Source organism: Hipposideros armiger, unplaced genomic scaffold (assembly GCF_001890085.2).
Source record: "Hipposideros armiger isolate ML-2016 unplaced genomic scaffold, ASM189008v1 scaffold_480, whole genome shotgun sequence".
Taxonomy (NCBI): Eukaryota; Metazoa; Chordata; class Mammalia; order Chiroptera; family Hipposideridae; genus Hipposideros; species Hipposideros armiger.
The window spans coordinates 634,392-656,365 of NW_017731830.1; the positions used below are offsets into that span (position 1 = coordinate 634,392).

Genomic DNA, 21,974 nt, shown 5'->3' on the forward strand with positions numbered 1-21,974 from the left:
ATACCACAGATAGACTGTAATATCTCTTCATGTACTGTGTGTGTATCTGTGTGTATATCTGTGCTTTGTATATATATATATAAAAGAAAGACCTTTTCTGGCCTTTCAAGAATACATGTTCACCCCTTGCGATTGATTTTGCCTCACTGAGAATGCACAGCACAAGGTTTGGACTAGCCTGAATCAATATTTTTTACGCAAATCTGTAACAGTCAGTGGTTTTCCTTAGTGCTGGGCAATACATCCCACCCCTCCTCTGCCTGTTTCAACCTTCCCCCACCTGCCCCCTCAGGGCTGAGCAATCATGCATCTGCACAGATCAGCACTTGGGTCCCTCCTTCTGCTCTTGGCTGAACACCCACCCTGTTCTGACCCCCACTGGCTCTGAATTCCTATAATGTTGACGTGTGTGTAATACACTGGCTCCCTCTACCAGCAACAAGTCCCTTTTTCCTGCAGGAGGATCCGAACCACTAGAATTTCCTTGGCCTCCCAGAGCTAAACCTCGACCCACAGCAGATGCTGAACACGATGTGATTTTTCACATAGTAAGAGTCTGCTTGCTGATTTGCTTTGTCTTAATGTGCCAGTGTTCCCTACACACTCGGGCTTTAAGTACCTCGAGGACAGAGCTACCTCCTCCTTCCCTTTTCCCCAGTTAGGCTCTGACACACAGGTGCTGACTGTCTGGACACCTTAGGATGTGCTACACAGATGCAGGCCACTGGCAGCACACACACTGAATTGAGCCCATCAGGAATTTTGTTAGCCAGGTTCAGTGCTTTTACTTTTTTATGATTGTTTCGGAGCATGTTAAAATCTAGGGAATTCACCTAAAAACCCAGATTTCTCTCTCCTTTAGAAACTCCGGGGCTCTGGCCACACCGAGGCCACATTTCCACAAACCCATAGTGCATCGAATCTGATCATTGGCCACCTGGAGTAAGCACAGGTCTTTCCACAACCCTACCTGGCCTGTACTGATAATTGATGAGACTGCTTCTGCTCTAGACATTGAGTTCCCAGCCCTGTAAGGTGGGTGTTTGATGAGTGGAGGATAAACCAATTCTTCTAGTGCTGTAACTCTTTCATGATTGCTCCGCTACGTCCACTGAATTTTACTTTCTTCCCAGGAGATGAGCCTCATCTGAACAAAGGCTTACCATAGCCAGTGGCGGGAGCACCTGGCACAGAGTAGCCATACGGATTTTCCATCTCCATGGATTTCATTTCAATGCTTTCCGAGTCATCTTCATTCTCTCTCACAAGGATGCCCAAGGGGCCATCACGCCCATGATGAAATGAGGGCTGGATTGAAGATGTTCTGCTGAGCACCCTGAAATCCCAAAAAGATGCATTAATATCCATCCAGGAGCATGGTAAGGACAGTCACCCATCCACCATCCATCCATCCATCCATCCATCCATCCATCCATCCATCCATCCATCCATCCATCCATTCACCCACCCACCCATCCATCCACCCATCCATTCTGCAAACGCCAACTGAATACCAGTCATGTATTAGGCATGGGCCAGGGGGTGAGGACATAAAAATAAAGGCATGGGTGTCCACCCTCAAGAAACTGCCATTACAATCTGGTAGAGCTTCTTAGACGCAACCATAAGCAACTATAATACAAGGAGCAACTGATGAGTATCAGAAGATAGGTCCATGTAGCTCAGAGGCAGGACGGAAGAATTCTGGTTGGGGGTTTGAGGGAAAATCTCCATGGAAGAGACATCCGAGCTGGAATTGGAAAGATAAATTCACACAGAAAGAGCTAGGAGGAGGGTATTCCAAGGATGAAGAACAGCAGAAAGGCATGAGACCAGAAAGTGATGAATATGTGAAGGGAACGCTATGAAATCAACTAAACCAGAGCAATGGTTCTCAGGTTTATGTATATACCAATTCCCAGGCCCCACCCCAGACAATTAAATCAGAAGATCTGAAAGTTGGGCCCCGGAAACTGTACTCTTTTTAAAGCTCCCCAGGTGATCAGGTAATTAAGGGGCGGCCAAGGTTAAGAACCACTGACCTCGAGTATAGGGTTGAGGTAGGGAGGGGACAGCAAGAGGTGAAAGGGGGTCAAGTCAGACTGGTCTTTGGCTGGCATCTTATGATTTGCCCAGTGCGTCCTCATTCTTAAACGTTCTCAGAGGTGAACCAGTGCACACCGGCCTTTACTCCAAAGGTTATGGGAACCCGTGTAAGGAGTGGCAGGGTCAGAGGTGTATTTTGGAATGATGAATCAGGCAGAGGGCACAAGACAAGGACCTGGTCCTATTAATCCTACTATTTAGGACCTGAAGACATTTTGACCCTGCTACACACCCCAATCCCATAATCTTGTTCCTGGAGATAAATGCAAGGAATTCCATTCGTTTGGGTTGATTTCATAAATATCACTGAGTAGAAGTAGTACACACAAAATGAGACTCATATTGGTCAAAATGTCACATGGTAAAATTTGTCATTGATTTTTTAAAAACCTGACTGAAGAATCGCATCTTGTTGGCAACATGTACATTGAAAAAATTTAACCCAGAAAAAAAAAGATTTAGTCAAACTAAGTCACCCAAACTAGCGTTGTCAATGTCCAGAACTGCACCTTGTAAAATTTGTCGTTGACCAAAAATTAAGGGATGATTAAAGATTTTTTTTATGGCTCAGCCATTAAAAAAAAAATGAAGAAGAAGAATTAAATTGACCTTATGGAGTTAGAGCTTCAAAAGAGTTTCTTGATTACAATGTATTCCTGTTGATTTCATTCTGGTTAAAATGTTTGTGTTCTTAACTATCAAGACTTAACCCTACCCTCACTGGCAAAGCAGCAGGGTCGAAACACTGGGTTCTAAATGTCTTGCAGGGATTGGAAAGGAAGGGGCAAGGGGTTAGGGAGAATGTTACCCAAGCAGGCGGTGATTAAAGATTACATTTAGGGAAGGGCTTGAAGGTTCAGACTGACAGTCGATGGCCCGTGAGGTTTACAGGTGAGATCTACAGGTAGATATGCAAGTTTCACCACCACGTCAGGTCACTGAAACCATCGTCCCTGTCCCTAACCCAAATAATGCCAACCAAGGTCCACTGACTTGATGATTTAGTCCTCAGCCCCCACCCCAGTGGAGGGAGATGCCTGCACTTACTCCCTGGTCATTTTTGGAGTCTTCGAAGAGCCATAATCTCGACCATCCTCAGCATTTGGGTAATCAGGCTCCCCCCAAAAGTTTGGAGAGTGCTGATAGACCTCGGCACTGGGATAGTCTGGTTCCCCCAAAAAGTTGGAAGAGTTAGGTTGATTCTCAGCACCCGGATAATCAGGCTCACTCAGAAAGTCTGTGTGTGGGTTGATTCTGGAAGCAGCATATTCTGGATTCCTTTTGGAGCCTGGGCGGTTGGAAGTGTGTCTGGGGCTGGGGTGGTTAGAGCTTCCCTGAGCTCCAGGGTAGTCGGGTTCTTCCAAGGAGCCAAGATAATCAGGATGTGCCCTGGCACCTCCATAGTGTCCACTGCTTCTGGAACCTGCGAAGTCAGGATTTCGTCGAGGTTCAGAGTCGTCTGGCTCTCTGGATGAGCCTGGATGGTATGGGTTGCTCCAAGGTCTAGGATAATCCGGCTCTGCTGGAGATCCAGGATGGTCTGCACGTCTTCTGGAGCCTGCAGAGTACAGGCTGCTCCTAGTGCCACGGTAGTCTGGGTTACTCCGAGATCCAGGATAATCCGGCTCTGCTGGAGACCCAGGATAGTCTGCACTTCTGGAGTCTGCAGAGTATGGGTTGCTCCTGGTGCCAGGGTAGTCTGGGTCACTCCAAGACCCAGGATAACCTGGTCTTGCTACAGACCCGGGATAGTCTGCACTTCCGGAGTCTGCAGAGTATGGGTTGCTCCTGGTTTGAGAGTAATCGGAGTTGTGCAGAGGACCCGGAGACTCTGGGTGACCCTGAGTTTTCAAATACCCCTGCACGTGGTTCCGAGGCCCTGAATAGCCAGGGTCATCAGGATATTCCTCGTACTTGTTATTCCTGTAGTAGGCAGACATGCTGGTACGGATTCTTTACGCTGGCGGCTTCAAATGTCCCTGCATCTGCAGTTACTCAGGGATCTTTGTTTTAATCTGAAAAACCAAAAGGAAAGGAAAGGTCAGTTTTTTTTTTTGCCCTTTCTGCCCCGCAGAGGTTGCTGGTTCTCTTCCAGTATCTGTCTTCCTCTATTGCATAGTTGGGCACAAAGCTATCCAGAGTAAAGTTTCTGTTTCCCAGCCTCCTGGGCACCTAGGTGTGGCCATGAGCGTGGTCAGTGGGGGTGTGAGCAGAAGCGATAGAAGCACTATCCAGGTTGTGCTGCTAAAGGGAGGGAAGAAACCTGCGTTGCTGGTGACTTCACAGGCCAGTGCTCACATATCAGCTTGGGCTTTTATGTAAAGAAAAAAAGAGACGTCTATCTTACGTAAACCACTGTTTGGGGGGTTTCTGATACATATGGCCACATTTATATCCTGACCAATACAATCCCTTGATGGAGAGGGAGGGGTACAATGAGCCAAAAGATGAGAAGGAAGGACTTTCTGAGCATTTTGATTGCTAGTGGTTCTAGGGTTCAACGCAGAAATTAGTATGAGTGCCCGAAGGAAGAATGGTCAGTGGTAACTGGAGGACTTGGGTGAGCAGACAATTGCTACCTTCCCTTCCAGTTTGAAACTAATGATTGTTTGAGTTCCATGAGCTCGCATCTACAGACGCAGCATACTTTCAAATCAGAAGTAAGCGAGTTTTCATTTCTAAATGTGCTGAATATCTGTTTTTACCTGCTTATCACCCGTTTCCCCTTCTTTTGGCATCAATGCCCTGAGTTTCCTCTGGACATCTGCCTCACCCGACTCTTGGTCCAGGTGATTCAGAAAGAGCTGATGGCGTTCCCAAGGTCAAGATGGTCACATGACCCAGGCCTGGCCAATCAGTGCTCACCATGCCCCTGGCCACAAGCTTGATTCAGGAATGGGCACATAACCCAAGTCAGTCTTCCAGGACCCTGAGGAGACTCGGGGTGATGTGTTCTTGTGTCACTAGGATTGCTCCAGTGACAGAATGTCAGCTTGGAACTGCTGGTGTACTGTCAGTGGGAACAGCAAAGAAAACAATAAGTGAAGGAGAAAAGTTAAAGCAAGAATCAATAGGATTTGTGGACAGACCCAGTATGGGAAGGGCGAGAGGGAAGAAAAATAAAAGACAAAAATATCTCCAGGTAGATGAATGGCGATGCCTTTGAAAGAAAGAAGTAGATGATTTTTAAAGTTCAGCCAATGTTTACAAGCTGATCTCTATGCAAACGAACACAGTTAGACTTTCTGTTGAGTAATCAGAGCTAAGAACAATATTAACCTTCTGCCATCACCTGTAGTCTTAGAACGTCCATTTGCCAACTCGACCCCATATTTCTCAGCATAGCAGAAGTCCATTTTTCTGTACTTTGTCCTTGCCCAGCATCCATTTCTCTCTTTTATGGTAACACTTTTGAGTAACACCCCCACTCTCAGTCCATATGAGCCAGGGGTGGACATGTGACCCAATCTGCATTATTTTCTCTCTGGTCACAGTGATTGGGTCAGGGTATATAGGCCAGTCACAGCCAATGAGATTCAGTTCTGGGAGTTTTGTTAGAAATGTTGAGTAGAGAGAAGCTCTCTGGTGCCAACAGGGAAGAGAGCAGAGCCAAGAGATGACAGAAATGGGATCAAATGCTGATGACATTATTTAAGCACCTGAATCCAGCCATACCGAAAGGCAGCTGACCACAGGATACCTGAGTCATTACATTCCCCCTTTGACTTAAGCTAGTTTGAATTGGGCTTCTATAATTTGCAAATTAAAGAGAATTCTGACTAATATGCAAACAGACAGCTACAAAAACTGAGAGCTCTGAAGACTAAATGCTATGCTTTATCCCTAATTATTTTTCATAAGATGGAAATTCAACCCATTCATTTACTTACATTGTAAGACTAGATGTCAATATATTTATGGTCTAGGACTTCCATGGGCTAAAATCCCCGAGCCGTCACATCTAACAAGCCAAATACGTCTACTAAATTCAAGAAATTAAAAGCAGGTACAGTAACACCAGCCCCAAAGAAATGAATATATCCACCGATAGGATGGATATCAAGAGTGTCCATAGAGCCTTTTTTTGTTCATAGATGTCAGAAATTGGAAACACCCCAAATGTCATTCAACAATAGAAGAAATAAATCATGGCACGTTCACAAGACGAAATACGACATGGCAGGAGCGAAGACGGAACGGCCACAGGCAACAACATGGATGCATCTCACAGATGTAATGTGGAGTCAAAGAACCAGTTACAAAAGAGCACACACTGTGTCATATTTATACAAAGTGTAAGAACAGGCAAACTAGGAACTGGTGACATACGTCAGAATAGCGATTCCCCTGGGAAGGGAGGAGATGGAAAATGATGGGAGGAAGCTTCTGGGGTGCTGGAGCCGTTCTGTATCTTGATCTATGTGGTGGTGACCTGGGTGTGTGTGTGTGTGTGTGTGTGTGTGTGTGTGTGTGTGTGAAAATTCATCGAGTACACTTAAGAGTTAGGCACACCTTTGTAAAAATATTACTCCTTAATTTAAAAAAGAAAATTAAAAAGACCTACACCAGAAGCGATAATATCAAAATCTTCTACTCCCCGAAGAGGCCATTATACTAGTTTGTTTGTTTTTTTAAATGAAGGATTGTGGCTCACAAACATTTCCAATTTTCTTTTATATGCATTATAGAAGATCTGAATTGATGAAAACAAAAGCCAGGGGGAGGACGGATTACCTAAATTGGGTTGTCTATGTGATGCTGTGAAATGAAAGGAGATAGGGACCCAGCCCTTGACATTGGGTGTGACTGGTTGAGTTTCCATTGCTGGCTGTGTAGACTTGGGCAAGCCACTTAACCTCTCTGAGTCTGTTTCTTCACCCATCCAATGCTGACAACAATACCTCACAGGGTTGTCATAAGGAATGAACGATAAAAGGCACATAAAGCAGTTGGCACTAAGGGGACATTCAAGGAATGGCAGCTATTTTATTACCACTATTTTAATTGATGTGTAATGTCAACACTGGAACCGTCCAAAAGGGATAGGGAGTTGGCGGACAAGAAAAGTCATGCTCTCCACCAGGACACGATAAAGAAATAGGAAATGTTTTATAATCATGTAGAGGAAGGAGCAATTCTACGAAATTCCTCGGTGGACACAGTGGCTGTAACGAAGTTTTGCTGTGAGCTTATTCGCTCAGACTGAAAGGGAATCATGGCAGGTTATCTCATGCTCACTGCTGGTGAAAAAGAGGAAGATCGCCAGTTTTTTTGCGAGCGCTGCACCTCTTCCCAGGAAGAGAACCTTTCCAAGGGGATTGGAAAACCACATCATAAAGCCAGGGCTCAGGGTCCCCAGCAAAGAGCTCAGAAGCTCTAGAAACTCCAGGGTGAGCAGAAGGAGCAGAGTGGGGAGGAGACAGTGGAGGCGCCCTCAGGTCACTGCGAGAAGAGCAGCCTCCCTGCAGTCAGGCAGTGGCATACGGCTCTTTCTGGCCAATGGGCTGTGAGCATAAGTGACTCTGACACTTCTAAGTCAAAGCATTTAAGAGCCCAAACACACCCTCTGGCTCCCCGTTTCCCTGCCAAGGCAACAGTGACATTTCAGATGGGGTCCCATTCACCAGCCTGAGTTCCTGCAGGACTAAATGGAGCACAGCCCATGCCTGCTTCCACCAACCCACCAAAGCTGTTCACGAGCAAGAAATAAACGCTTACGTGTTAAGCCATTGAGATTTCACGTTTGTTTCTCGATGCAGCAGAGCTTGGCTTCACCTGACTGATATAAGGTCATCTTTGCTTAGACTCTTTGACAAATGTACCGTATTTGCCGGCGTATAAGACGATTTTTTGGCCCTGAAAAATATGCCTCCAAGTGGGGGGTCGTCTTATACGCCAGGTACACTTCAGATAGACTGCCCATAGTGCTTGCCCCATGCCATAGTGGCCTCCCGATGCCCGCCCACTTCATTCCACATACCGTTCAGGCATCAGCAGCGCTGCTGGGTGTATGCTCGGCTGTGTGCGATTTTGCTGTTATGCGATTTTACCACACTCACAAAATCGCACACAGCCGACCATACACCCAGTATGATAGCGCAAAATCGCAAATCGCGATTTATGTATATGTTTGATTACATACAGCCTTGTGACAGTTTTCCTGCATGTCATAAGCATTTGAATATAAATATAAATGTTGAAATCAAATCTGATATTGTTTTACCTTTTATTTGGTGTGTGGAAGGTGTGCGGAAGAGGGGGTAGTCTTATACGGCGAGTATATAACAAACTCTGTATTTTGAGTGGAAATGTTAGGGGGTCGTCTTATACGCCCAGTCATCTTATACGCCGGCAAATACGGTATTAACATGTGTATTTTTTCACATATATATTCACATAGCACACACATATGTAGGTAGATACAAAGACAGATGATAGATAAGAAGGAATTAGGTTGGTGGATGGATGGATGGATGGATGGACAGACAGATGTTATATACGATCAGCCAACAATTAGTTTCAAGTTTGTTGGCTCAGGTCTCTGTCCCACCGATGTCATTTGACAGGGGCTTGCATACTGCACCTTTGTCACAGTCCAGACACAAACAGTGCTCCAACCACTGTCACCTGCCCTGGGACAAATTCCTAAACCAACAGGAAGTGGAGCCCTCAGAAAAGGATTGGGGAAGAAGGCGGAGGAGGAAGTAGCTGTAAGGAAATAGTCTTGGATTAATGGTCAAATGAAGTGGGTGTGGCCTTCTGCAAACCTTACTCAAAGCCTCCGGTTAACTCTCAGAGGAACAAACATCCTGCCCTTTCAGAGGAATAATTTGTTTTGTGCCTGGAAAAAGCACAGAGAGAATACTGTGCTTTTTTTCTCTCCAAATGTTATTGCTCTCACACCTTACTGATGAGGGCCATTGAATCATCTATTCTGGGTCCTCCTGTGGACACCCCATTTTAAGGGGTTCCTACTTCACTGTTTCCGGGGGCTTCCAGTCACATTGTCAAGCAATTGTATGCCTTCTAAGTCTGTTAATCGTGGACTCCCTGTTTGATCTTGAAAGGCTCCTGGTTTGAATGGGTAATCCTAACAATCTTGCATTTGTCATTCCAGGAATGTTCCAGATTAAATTACAGCAGGTCCCTGAATAACATCGTTTTGCTCAATGTTGTTTCATCATAATGTTGATGAGATGCTGTCGGAACTTAACTCTTGCTCATAGCAATTAGCTTGTGGCAAAATTGGTTTCGTTATACACTTTTTCACTAAAAAGTGGCAGAACCTACCCACGACATTAAGTGAGGACTTACTGTATATTTTATCACCGTGGCGGGGTCACATTGAAACTATTTATCTGGATCTCTGCTGCCTCTCGGTTTGGCCAGATTTAAGCCAACATAAGCCACGACAAGCCACCCACAAGCTCTGTTCTGCAGCCGGCCAAAGTGACCTTATAAAATACAGGGACATGGAGTCATTAAGGGTTGTCAGACCAAGCTTTCTGTGTCATGACAAAAAACTGGAAACAATCCAAAAACTCATCCACAGGGGATGGGCCAAATTAGTGACAGCACATCTGCATAATATAATATTATGAAGTTATCAAAAAAGAATGCTTTTGATCTGGGACGGCCAGTTAGCTCAGGTGGTTACAGCGCAGCACTCATAAATCAAGGTTGCTGGTTCGATCCTTACATGGGCTGCTGAGCTGCGCCCTCCACAACTAGGTTGAAGACAACTACTTGACTTGGAGCTGATGGGTCCGAGAACCACCCCCACCCCACACCCCCCCAAAAAAAGAATGCTTTCGATCTCCATGTGCCAGCAGGAGATGGTTGATCATGGTTCCTCTCTCTAACCTCTTTTTCCCATCTCCTGTCCCCTGGCCCAGGCTAGAATATCATGGCCATGCAGTCGTGAACTGTGCAAAGGTTAGTTTTGCTACCTGAGGTCATTTATGACCCGGAAGACATGAACACAGAAACCAGGAGCTTATCAAACATCTATCACCATCAAATGCAGGACCACACCCCTGCATTTGCAAATTCAGAGGCCACAAATCAATTTCAGGCGTACCTTTTCTTTTCTAAAGGGGTGCAGTTTGTCATGCCAATATGTGGCAAGGGAAAGCTTTCAAGCTAAAGGGAATCAACGTTTCTTATGCTAGAGTCCTATAAATTATATACAGTATATATACATGCACGTTTATGGCCCCCACAGTCAAAATTATCAAAGTGATTCTACAGAAATTCTTAACTAGTTCCAATGAGTCACCATCCTTTTGATTTCAAATAGACCCATCAAAATTTTTTTTTAATTTTGGGGAGGGGAAACATTTTGTTTTGCTAAATGAGGACATTAAAAGCAACGGCAGCTAACACCACCTGTTATCATTGTTGTTTCATAAAACATTTGATGGAAATTTAGGAAAAAAAGAGGGTTCCAATCTTAAAAGGAAAAAGGCCATTTAATTGACTGGGTTTCACTTCATAAAAACGTACTTCTGCCTCCGTAATTTTCTCTCTTTGTCCCAAACGGACACAAACTGCGTAAACCAGCTTGGTCTGTAGAGGCTGTTGGGAGTTACCTGTGTCAGATGTGCTTGGGAATTCTCTCAGGCTGGCTTTTGATAGGAGCTGGGCTGCAGGCGATTACGGGAGGCTACAATCTCTGACACTGTGTGAAGTCTGAAGTTTCCAAGTTGCTGAATGTAGGTAGAGCCACACGCCCTGAAAATGAGAAAACAGGGGACTTTGACGTCTATAAAAGTTTATCTCATACTCTACAGCTCAGTCAGGTGCATAAACAAGTGAGAAACTGGCTCTAGTGCCTACTTGTTTTCCTTAAGCACTTAAAAAATCTGTACTACAGTAAAACACAGAGAATAAAAGAGCAGATATTAGCAAATACTAAGCTTGTTCATGTTAATTCCAGATCTGTGTTTATTTCATCAAGGAAATATTGGATTGTTGGAAAAGTCGTGATGTATTTTGTCTCTCTTTTTCAAAGGTCATTTATTTATATAAAGAAAAAAGATCAATCAATGATATATTGCCCGTTTTGTTCGATAACCTTTTGCCATCTTTCAGTGAGCTTCATAATCCCTCGTTCATAGAAGGACCTGGCTTTATTTGCAAAAAACTGAACAAGGTGCTGATTTACAGCCTCGTCTGAATTGAACGTCATACCACGCAAGGAGTTTTGAAGAGAGCGAAACAAGTGGAAGTCTGATGGCACAAGGTCAGGCCAGTATGGTGGGTGTGGAAACACATCCCATCCAAGCTCCAATAATTTTTGACGGGTGATCAAACTTGTGTGTGGTCTCACATTGTCGCGATGGAACACAACTCCTTTACAATTAACAAGCTCTGGGCGTTTCTGGATGATGGATTCGTTCAAACTGTCCAACTGCCGACAGTACACATTCGATTGATTGTTTGGTTCCTTGGTAGGAGCTCAAAAAACACACCTTTAAAATCCCACCACACTGAGAGCATAACCTGCCTCTGATGAATGTCTGCTTTCGATGTCGTTTGAGGCGAATCATCACGTTGGGACCAAGACCGTTCGCACACCACATTGTTGTCAACAATCCACTTCTCATCGCCAGTTATCAGTTGCTTCTAAAAAGGATCATATTCCTCATGTTTAATGAGCATATTGCAGATGTTTATATGTGTCGTCAAATGAACTTCTTTGAGTTCATGCGGAACTCAAATATCGAGTTTGCTTAAGTATATCCCAGCTTCTTCAGGTGGTCGTGAACACTTGAATGATGGATGTTCAATGTTTCTGCAATCTCTCGTGTTGTGTAACATGGGTTTGACTTGGTGAATGTCTTTATTTTGTCGTCATCAACCTCTGTGGGCCTCCCTGACTGAGGAGCATAGTTGAGATAAAAATCATCAGCACAGAATTTCGTGAACCATTGTTGGCACTGATGTTCTTGTAGACCATTGTCACCATAAACTTTATGCAACTTTTCACAAGCTTGACGCACGTTCTTCTCTTTATGGAAGTAAAACAGCAAAATATGGCAAAAATGCACAGTTTGATCTCCCATCTTCAGCTTGTTGTAAAATCTCCAAAACTCAACCAAATTGCTCAATTTTTTTTTAAAGATTTTTATTGGGGAATTGGGGGATGGGAACAGTGCTGGGGAATTGGGGGAAGGGGAACAGACAAGTTGCTGTCCTTTTGTTCTTCAGTGTAGTTGTGGAAGATGTTGCTTCACTGGCCCAAGTTGGCACCATCATTGCACTCTTCCCCGGTCGAGGCAGATTAGTCGCTGGCTTCTGGACTGCCGCTCACGCTGGCTGCTGGCTACACACGGTAGCCCATGGCAACCCACTGCAGCAGGGGCTGCAGCCTATGCCGTCTCCGGCGACTCATGGCAGCCCAGCTCCAGGTTGAGCTGTTGTTCAGCATCTTAGCTGTGGAGGGCAGTGTCACTGGCCCTCATATGTGGGATCCGTACCGGGGCCCTCTGGCGTCCCAAGCCAGCTCTTAACCAACGCGCCACTCGGCCAGCCCTCGCTCAATTTTTTTAAAGAATGCAGCTAGAACTGTCAGCTGTAAAATGACATAGCAATAACATAGATGGGAATGACTCTAGTACTTCCAAAAATGAATTAGTGCCATCTGTTGCAAACATGCGTCATGACTTTTCCGACGACCCAATAAAACATACTGGGGAAGCTGACTCTCTCTTATGCCTTTCCCCAGTCCAGTTTCCCACCAACCTCCCCCTTCTTCTCTGTCCGAAAACCACCACTGTCATGAATTTGGTGTGTGACTTTCCAGGTCATATTGTTTATACTTTGACCACTGTGACGGGTCGAATCGTACCCCCAGAAAAAGATACGTTGAAGTCCTAACCCCTGGCATCTCATCATGTGACTTTATTTGGTTATAGGGTCTTTGCACCGGTAATTAAGTTAAAATGAGGTCATTAGGATGGGCTCTAAACCAATACGACTGATGTCCTCATCCAAAAGGGAAATTTGGACACAGACACACGCAGAGGGAGGAGTCTGTGAACATCCACCGTGGAAGAGGAAGTCAGGATGCATCCCCTACGGGCGTCAGAGGGACCATTCCCCTGCCCACACCTTGCTTTCGGACTTCCAACCCCCAGAACTGTGAGACAATACATTTCAGTTGTTTAAGCCACCCGCTCGGCGGTGCCTTGTTACAGCAGCCCTGGGAAATTAGTGAAGCCACATATATAAATATCACTAAGTGAGAATGCCTAAAAATGATACCTATAGCTAGCAATCTCATACCCTTCATATTATCTGCAACTTGAATTTTTTTTTTAACATAAAGTTGGTTTTGAGATCGAGCCATGTTGGTAGTTCTGGTTACTGAAGTCAGTAGTTCACACGTCAGCCTAGAAGCGTTTCCATCTTAAAGGCTGTATACAGCTCCACGCTGTGACCAGACTCCATTGTACTTCCTCCTTCTCATCCAGAGGGACACTTAGGCCATTTCCCACTTTTCAGTGTTAAAATGATCAGAGTGCATCCCATCGGAGTTTCCTCGCGCCCACATGAGAAAAGGTCTCCAAGGAGGAGATCTGAAAGGGGTTTCGCCAAGTTGTTTGGTTTCCGTGTTTTCAGCTTCACTGGAGATGGCCCCCAGTGGTTGTATGAATTTCTAATAGCTACAGATGAGTAGCCTATTATTCATTTTTACACTGTCACCTAAGAAGGACAACCAGGAATATTCACCCAATTGATCTTTCGTCCCTTTTCTCTGGATTACACCCAGTAAGTGCCACAGACAGCTTGCAAAAAGGCAAATGCAAAATGCTAATATAGAAAAAAAAGACTGGGGGCCACCAGTTAACTCAGGTGGTTAGCGTGCGGGCTCATAACACCAAGGTTGCCGATTCGATCCCCACATGGGCCACTGAGCTGCACCCTCCACAACGAGATTGAAACAACTACTTGACTTGGAGTTGATGGGTCCTGGAAAAACACACTGTTCCCCCATAAAATTTTTAAAAGAAAAAGAAAAACAAGACGGGCAGGATCCGCCTCAGGTAAACTAGGTTTTTCTCCTTCTCAGTACTATTGACATTTCAGGGCAGATAATCCATTGTTGTGGGGGCGTCCTAGGCATGGTAGGATGCTTAGCAGCAGCTCTGGCCTCTGCCTACCAGCTGCCAGTAGCCTCTCCCTGAAGTTGAGACATCCGGAAATGTCCAGGCATTGCCAAATGTCTTCTGAGCACAATATCAGTACTCCTCCCATCCCCCAGTCTGCATTTGAGAATGACCAAGGTAAACTGCGATTAACATGGGAGATCTATTGGGTTGTTGGAAAAGTCATGATGTGTGTCTTCTGTTTTTCGTTGCAAAAATGCGTCATGACTTTTCCGACAACCCAATAAAAGGGCGTTTCCAACTCTCCCAAGTCAATGACGGAAAGAAAACTTTATAGGAGAAAAAGGAAAAGGGAGGGAAGCAGAGGGGAGACTTTCTTGTTAAAGAGAAAGGAGTGGGCATTTTGGGTGAAGGTGAAATCTAAGTCAGGAAGTGAAATGGACAAAGGGAGAAAGCGTGTACTTCTGAGGCATAACTTCCACTGCCTATTCTGAGCCAGCCATTGAGCAGAGCTCCCCCTTAAACTTCACTCGATTCAGCGCGAGGGACTCTTCGCGCTCCCGTTATATGGATGAGGAAACTGAGGCTTAGAAGGGTTTGGTAGCTTTGCAAAGGTAGTTAATCCGGGACACGGATTTTAACACAAGTTTCTTATTTACACTCAACCATCTCCCATGTAGACCGCCATCTTCACTTTTTAATTTACGTATTTAATTACTTATACTTTTTGAACAATCAGTGAAGATTGCTCAAGGAGAAAGGAAAATAGGGGAAGAGCTTTTTCCCCTTATGAAAGATAGAAAATAAAAACAGCACAATTGTGACCCAGGGAAAAAGAAGCCTTCTTGGAAAACAATTAACAAAGCTGAGTAAAAGGAAGCAATAATTGGCATAAAGACAGATGCATAAACTAAGGGAACAGAACAGAGAGCCCAGAAATAAGCCCTTTTAAGGAGAATCAAGTGATTTTCGACAAAGGTGCCAAAACCATTCAGTGGGGAAAGGACAGTCTTTTCAACAAATTACGTTGGGAAAACTGGATAACCGCATACAAAAGAATGGAGCTGGTCTCTTACCTTACACTATATATAAAAATTAACTCAAAATGGATCAAAGATCTAAAAGTAAGACCTAAAACTATAAAACTCTTAGGAGAAAAGAGCGGGAAAGATTTATGACATTGGATTTGGCAGTGATTTCTCAGATGTGACATCAAAAGCAGAGGCAGCAAAAGTAAAAACAGACAAATTGGACTACACTAAAATTTTAAGGGCCGGCCGAGTAGCTCAGTTGGTTAAGAGCATGAGCTCTGAGCAACAGGGTCACCGGTTTGATTCCCACGTGGGCCAGTGAGCTGCGCCGGAGCTGAGCTGCCAACAAGTGGCAGGATGGGTCAGCTAAAAAATAATAATAATAAATGCAAATCAAAACCACAATGAGGTATCACCTCATATCCATTAGGATGTCCACTATCAAAAAAAAAATCAAAACAGAAAATAACAAGTGTTGGTAAAGATGTGGACAAATTGCAACCCTTGTGCACTGTAGGTGGGAATGTAAAATAGTGCAGCAACTATGCAAAACAGCATGGTGGGTCCTCAAAACATTAAAAATAGAATTACCACGTGATTCAGCAATGTCACTTCTGGGTATATATCCCAAAGACTCAAAATCAGGGCCTCAAAGAGATATATGTCTACCCATATTCATAACAGCATTATTCACAAGAGCCCCAAAATGGAAGCAATACACGTGTTCATCCACAGATCAATGAATAAACAATGGAATATTATTCAGCTGTAAAAAGGAAATTCTGACGTGCTAAAACATGAAGGAACCTTCAGGATATTGTGTTAAGTAAAATAAGCCAGTCAGAAAAAGACAAATATACTGTATGACTCCAGTTATAAGCGTTAACTAGCACAAACTCATAGAAACAGAAAGTAGGGTGTTGTTAGTTGTTTAAGTTTTTGCAAGATGTTTTGCAGATAAAAACGTTCTGGGGATTGGGTGCATAACAATGTGAATCTACTTGACACTACCGAACTGTACACGTAAAAATGGTTAAGACAGTAAATTTAACTTTACGTGTATTTGACCACAATTATAAAAGTAGTAAAGATGGGAAAAAAGGAGACAAGAATTTTTCCACACCACAGTCATTTAAAAATGAAAACCAGTTTTTAAAAAGAGTAAAACACTAGAGCATGATGGGGGAAAGAGGGAGGGAAAACGCTGGAATAAGGGGACTGTGTGAATGCTTTTTTTCCCCCACTCTCCAAACAAGCTATGGAGGCTTTAAAATAAATCAAAATCAGCCACAAAGTGTACTGAGTTTGTAAACTGTGCCATTTACTTAAAGCTTCGAAACGAGCACAGTAAAACCATGATTGAAATGCTGAACATGATATTCATCACAGCAATAAAAGAAAATTTAAAAATCAGCAGCCCTCAATGCTGCTGCCCTGGACAAAGACAGCTGACAGACCCAGACAATGAATTCCTGGACACCAAAATTTAAATGTCATTATTTTCATGTGCCGTGAACTTCAAAGTGCTCCCCTTGGGAAGCTATGCACTGATGCCAGAGCCCAGTCCACCCTTCAAAGCCATTTTGGAACTCTTTTTCTGGAATGGCCATCAGGGCTGTCGTCGTATTTTACCCTGCATGTCCTGAATGTCATCCAAATGTCTTCCTTTCAATATTTCCTTTATCTTTGGGTAAAGAAAGAAGTCACTGGGGGCCAGATCAGGTGAGTAGGGAGGGTGTTCCAATACAGTGATTTGTTTCCTGGCTAAAAACTCCCTCACAGACAGTGCCGTGTGAGCTGGTGCACTGTCGTGATGCAAGAGCCATGAATTGTTGGCGAAAAGTTCTGGTTGTCTAACTTTTTCACGCAGCCTTTTCAGCACTTCCAAAAAGTAAACTTGGTTCACTGTTTGTCCATTGGTACAAATTCATAATGAATAATCCCTTTAATATCAAAAAAGTTTTGCAACACTGTTTGCGACCTTAATTGTCAAACCTCATAAATGGTCACCTATATTTATAAACAAGTGATGTGAGTTTCCCATATACAATAACGACATGTTTCCTTTTAAAACAAATCTATTAGGTAAAAAGAATAAATATTAGTATGCATGGTAAGAAACAGGGCAAAAATTATGAAGGTGGAACACAAACAACTAAATTTTGGGGAACAATGGGTGTTATACAATATTATAATTGCATACTCACCTCCTCCCCCCAACACACACACACACATGCACAAAATATCAAGTTTGTGCTTCTAAGAATTCCTGAGAAGGAAAAAGAACTTCAAAAGAAGAAATGGCTCATTCACAGGCATCTCATATTCAACCAAGTTTTCATAGTCACAGTTCTGGAAGCTTCTATGCCTTTCTCCTGATCTTGGAAAAATAAGTCCAACACAAAGGGTGAAAGCCACCACACATCCCCCAGAGGTAGTCCAGGCACCAGGCCATCTGAGGCTCAAACACACCCACATTTCAGCAGAGACGTTGATTTTATTTGCTTGCAAGGCCTTTCCTTGTTCTTTCTGGGCTTATCAGGTTAGCTTAACATTACTCCGGCTGTCATCCTTGATGCCACTACAAACAAATGCTTTAGAACCCTTTATCTGCAATGTGTAATGTTTAAAACAAGGAAATACAGAAACTGTGTAAACAGTTTCTTCAAAGCATGCGAGGGCAAAACCTCTAAGCAACTTGTTTAACAAAACCCTCCCCTAACTAAACATTTGTTGGTGCATGCCCCACCGGAGTTTTCCAGAGTGTGTTTCTGTGTTTCCGCCTCCGACCCCAGCACATTCACAGCTCTAGGTTTGGACCCTTCAGAAAATAAGGTCTGTGTGTGTGCGAGGGATCAGCAGCAAAGCTATGAACAGGAGCGGAAAAATCTAAACCGAATAAAATGCTTATGTCTCCTTCTTCCTCGTGTTTTCCCTTCACCAAGGAATTGACTAAGTTTTCAAGACATCTACTAGGACTTTCTTCTCTTCTTCTAAATGATACCCACCCAGATTCAAATGCTATAGGAAACGGAGCTTGTCCGTTCTGGCATTTGTAAAGCTACAGAAATCTCACCAGGTCCCTCCTTTCTTTCCCCACCAATAAGGAATGACCTAGGAATGACCCTACCTAATGATTAGCATTTCCTCGGCTGGGGTTTATCTCTGGGTGGCAGGGAAATAACCTAAGTTGTGAGATCATCCCATCTCCTACCACTCTATTCTGGGAACTCATGGCAAACATGGAGTGATTCACTGACTTTTAGGAAAGATGTTTAAACCTTGAACCTGACCCTGCATCCTGGGATAGTAACAATAATAAGCATAAAGGCAGCACCATTTACTCAGCATTTACTCGAGCTGCAGGCACTGTGCTATGCCTTTCCCATGCAGTAGCAGTGGACTCCTCAAGCAACCTCATGGAGAGGATATGTTATCCCCACCTTATGACTACAGTGAGGCCCAGAGAGGTTAAGTAATTTGCCCAAGATCACACAGCCAAACAGGGACAGAACGGGATTCAAGCCTCGGTCTCTCTGAACTTTGATTATTATCATCATCAACATCATTGCTATCAGAGGAAGAAGAGAAACAGGAGAAGAGATGGAATTCGAGGGGACATTTATGGAGTGCTTACAATGTACCCCATTTTCTTATTAGCCCTCATATCCACCCATGGAGGTGGGAGCTCTTAGCATACTACCCATTGTACAGACAAGCAAACTGAGGCCAGCAGAGTCCAGTAACTCACCCCGAGTCTCATAGTTACGACCCAGGGAAGCCCAGATTCCAGCTCAGACAGACAGCTCTCGAGCTTTCATGGCCCCCACCTTCTCCCTCGCCTCCCACTTCCCCAGTCATTCTTTCCTCTAATAGATATTTATTGTGCATTTTTCTGTACCTGGCATCTGGCGATCAGCTACAGGACGGTCCCAGTTTCTGTCCTCCTCCCATGACACATTTCCAAGGGCTCCCCATCATTTCTATGTCCCCGCCCCCCTGCAAAGCACCCTCTCTTACCTGTAGGAACGTGCGAGAGTTTCTTCTCCACTCTGCAGAGGTGGGGCGGCAGGGGGGACCCTCTCTTTTTTACTGACCCATCTTTTCCTGCCTTCAACACAACCCTGTTTGATTTCTCAGTCCCGTTGCTGGGCTCCCAGGGAGAGGATGTTTACCATCTCGTGACAATTTTACGCCACTCTGGTTATCAGGTCTCCCTTTGCCGGCCAATAAATAACTAACTGGGTCTCACCCATGAAACACACAGATCAGTCCTTCACCTTCAACATTGTGGCTGCCCCGTGGCCTCTGTGTGCTGGGGTTTGAGGCGAAGCAGCCAGAACTCAGGGACCAAGTTGTGTATTTCCTTCCTCCTGAACCCCAACCCCTCCCTCTCATCAATGTCCTTTCCACATCAGTGCAATAAAAAGAACAAAGTCCTTTCTAGAGATTATTCAATTTCTTGAACAGGAAAAGTAGCGTTTGATTGGTTTTTCTGGTGGTGGTTCCCTGCCCCCCCACCTCCGAGACTGAGGTGGGGTAGAAAGAGACTATCTTTTCCTTTATTCAATAAAGAATTCCTCTGGAACAGGAGGCTCCATTAGATACCTTCAGGCACCGGTCACTTTATGCTGTAGACTCAGCCCCTGGGGCAACCTTCAGGCCTTATGGGTGTAACTTCACAATTACAATGGCGTATCCCTGCCGGGATGAAGGGCAGGCAGCATGAAACCAGCCTACCTTCAAGGCCAGCTGACTTGAACCAAATCCTGACTCCAGCATGTTATGACTGTACCCCTCCGAGAGGACGCTACCCTTTAGAACCCCAGTTTCCGCCCTCCATCGACAAAATGGGGACAACATACTCTATCTCCGCAGCACGTTCATGAGAGCGAAATGGGTTAACCTCTGAGGAACGTGGGACCAGTTTCATGATCAGGTTATTCACAGCCACCTACAACTCAAGTTCCCAGAGAGAACCCCAGCCAGCGGATAACCCTCCACGGACCACTATCTCTGGAAAGAAAGACAGAAGTAGATGGGTGACCCAGGGCTGGGTAAGATTTCCAAATGAGTATACATGCTAGAACCAACAGGCCCCGTTTCTTATGGCATTTGACTCTGGGTGGGCATCATTTAGAAGAAGAGTAGAAAGTCCTGTTTCTATGATTCACGAGAATTGGGGGCCCACAGCTACTCTTGCCACCGTTTCATCCATTTTCCAAAGGACAGGAGGGATTTTCCCATGATAGAGAGGGACCAAGACTTGACTTATAAATGACAGGAGGTAGGTGGTGATCTCCAGGAAGACAGTTTTATTTGCCCCAAGAACTGTCTGTCATTCCTGGGGTGAGATGACGGTCCCTGGCAGCATGTGACTCATGGCACACCTGGGTGGCAGGGTCGTGCCTGCCAATCAGCATGGAGCTGAGCTAAATTGGAGTCCGGGCAAAAGGACAAGCCAGTCATTCTTTTGTAGGTATAAGCCAGGGTTTCTCAGTCTCGGCTCCACTGACATTTGGAGTCAGATGGTTCTCTGCTGTGCGGAGCAGTCCTGAATATTATAGGATGTATAGCAGCATCCCTGGCTTCTGCCCATTGGATGCTAGTAGAACACTCTCCATCACCACCCCCACAAGCTGTGACAACCAAAAAAAGTCTCCAGGAATGGACAAATGTCCTCCGAGAAGCAAAACTGTCCCGGTTGAGAGCCACTGCTGTAAATTATATGTCCCATGAACTTCGGATGATATCTCCCAACTGCTCATTACGTAAGAGAAGAAAAGTAGCAACTCAGCTTTTCCCTCTGTAGATGTTTTCTCCCCCTCTGTTTCCGCATTTTTGGATACTATATCACGTTCTTATATGGTGTGGTTTATGACACATATTCTGCCCTGTAGACTGTAATTACATGTGTCTTCCTTTGTTTGCAGATGCGCTGTAAATGGGCAAGTGACGCAGCTCCTGGAGTGAGTAACTGGGTGGCTGGGGACAAACACGAAGGGAGAGATTTTCCCGTATTTGCTTAGACATCAGGGGATGAAATTGCAGAGTTTCTCACATCCTATGTAAATAGTCTTATAAGGCACATTTTTTTTTCTAAGTCAAGTAGTTGTTTCAATCTAGTTGTGGAGGGCACATCTCAGTGACCCATGTGGGGATCGAACCAGCAACCTTGATGTTATGAGCGCTGCGCTCTTAACCACCTGAGCTAACTGACCGCCCGTAAGGCATACATGTTTAAAGTCACTTGCTTATGCATTCTATTATTAACCGGATAAAACAATAGAAAGAGTAAAACAGAAAGAACTATGCCCAAGGTCAGTGGGAAACCCCTAAAGTGTTGGAAGTGAAGGAGAGAGAGAACCTGCTGGAAGCACAGACACTGGGAGCCCCAAGCACAGGAAACAAGAGAGATCCTATATAGGGTCAGCTGATGGAATCCAGGCACGGAAAGAGGGAGGCATGAGGGAAGATGGTGGCAGCAGAATGGAAATGAATGGGCAGTTGCGAGAGAACAAAGGATTGCTTTGTCATTGGACAGATGCTTAACTCCCCTGAGCCTCAGTTTCCTCAGCTGTAAAATGGAGAGACTCATAACATACATAAATGTCTTGTTCTTATCACCATATATATGTTGTTTTATATTTAATCCTCACAGCAGCCCAATTAGGTACGTATTTTACAATCGCCCCATTTTACAGATTTGAAGCACAGAGAGGTT

At 44.5% G+C, this 21,974-nt stretch overlaps 1 protein-coding gene across 4 annotated transcripts in view; it reads right to left on the reverse strand.

The window, feature by feature from the left end:
* The window catches only part of TMC5 (transmembrane channel like 5), a 60,172-nt gene that overhangs the window by 34,698 nt on the left and 3,500 nt on the right, over positions 1-21,974 (reverse strand). For 2 of the 4 annotated variants that reach the window (XM_019666880.1, XM_019666881.1), the window contains exons 2-4: positions 10,698-10,839; positions 3,154-4,121; positions 1,164-1,336 (exon numbers count right to left, since the gene is read on the reverse strand). In XM_019666880.1, the coding sequence (XP_019522425.1) occupies positions 1,164-1,336; positions 3,154-4,046 (1,066 nt within the window). In that variant the 5' untranslated portion in view covers positions 4,047-4,121; positions 10,698-10,839. Of the gene's footprint in view, positions 1-1,163; positions 1,337-3,153; positions 4,122-10,697; positions 10,840-19,151; positions 19,199-19,270; positions 19,359-21,974 lie in introns of those variants that run through there. The other 2 variants (XM_019666879.1, XM_019666882.1) reach the window with 2 other exon arrangements.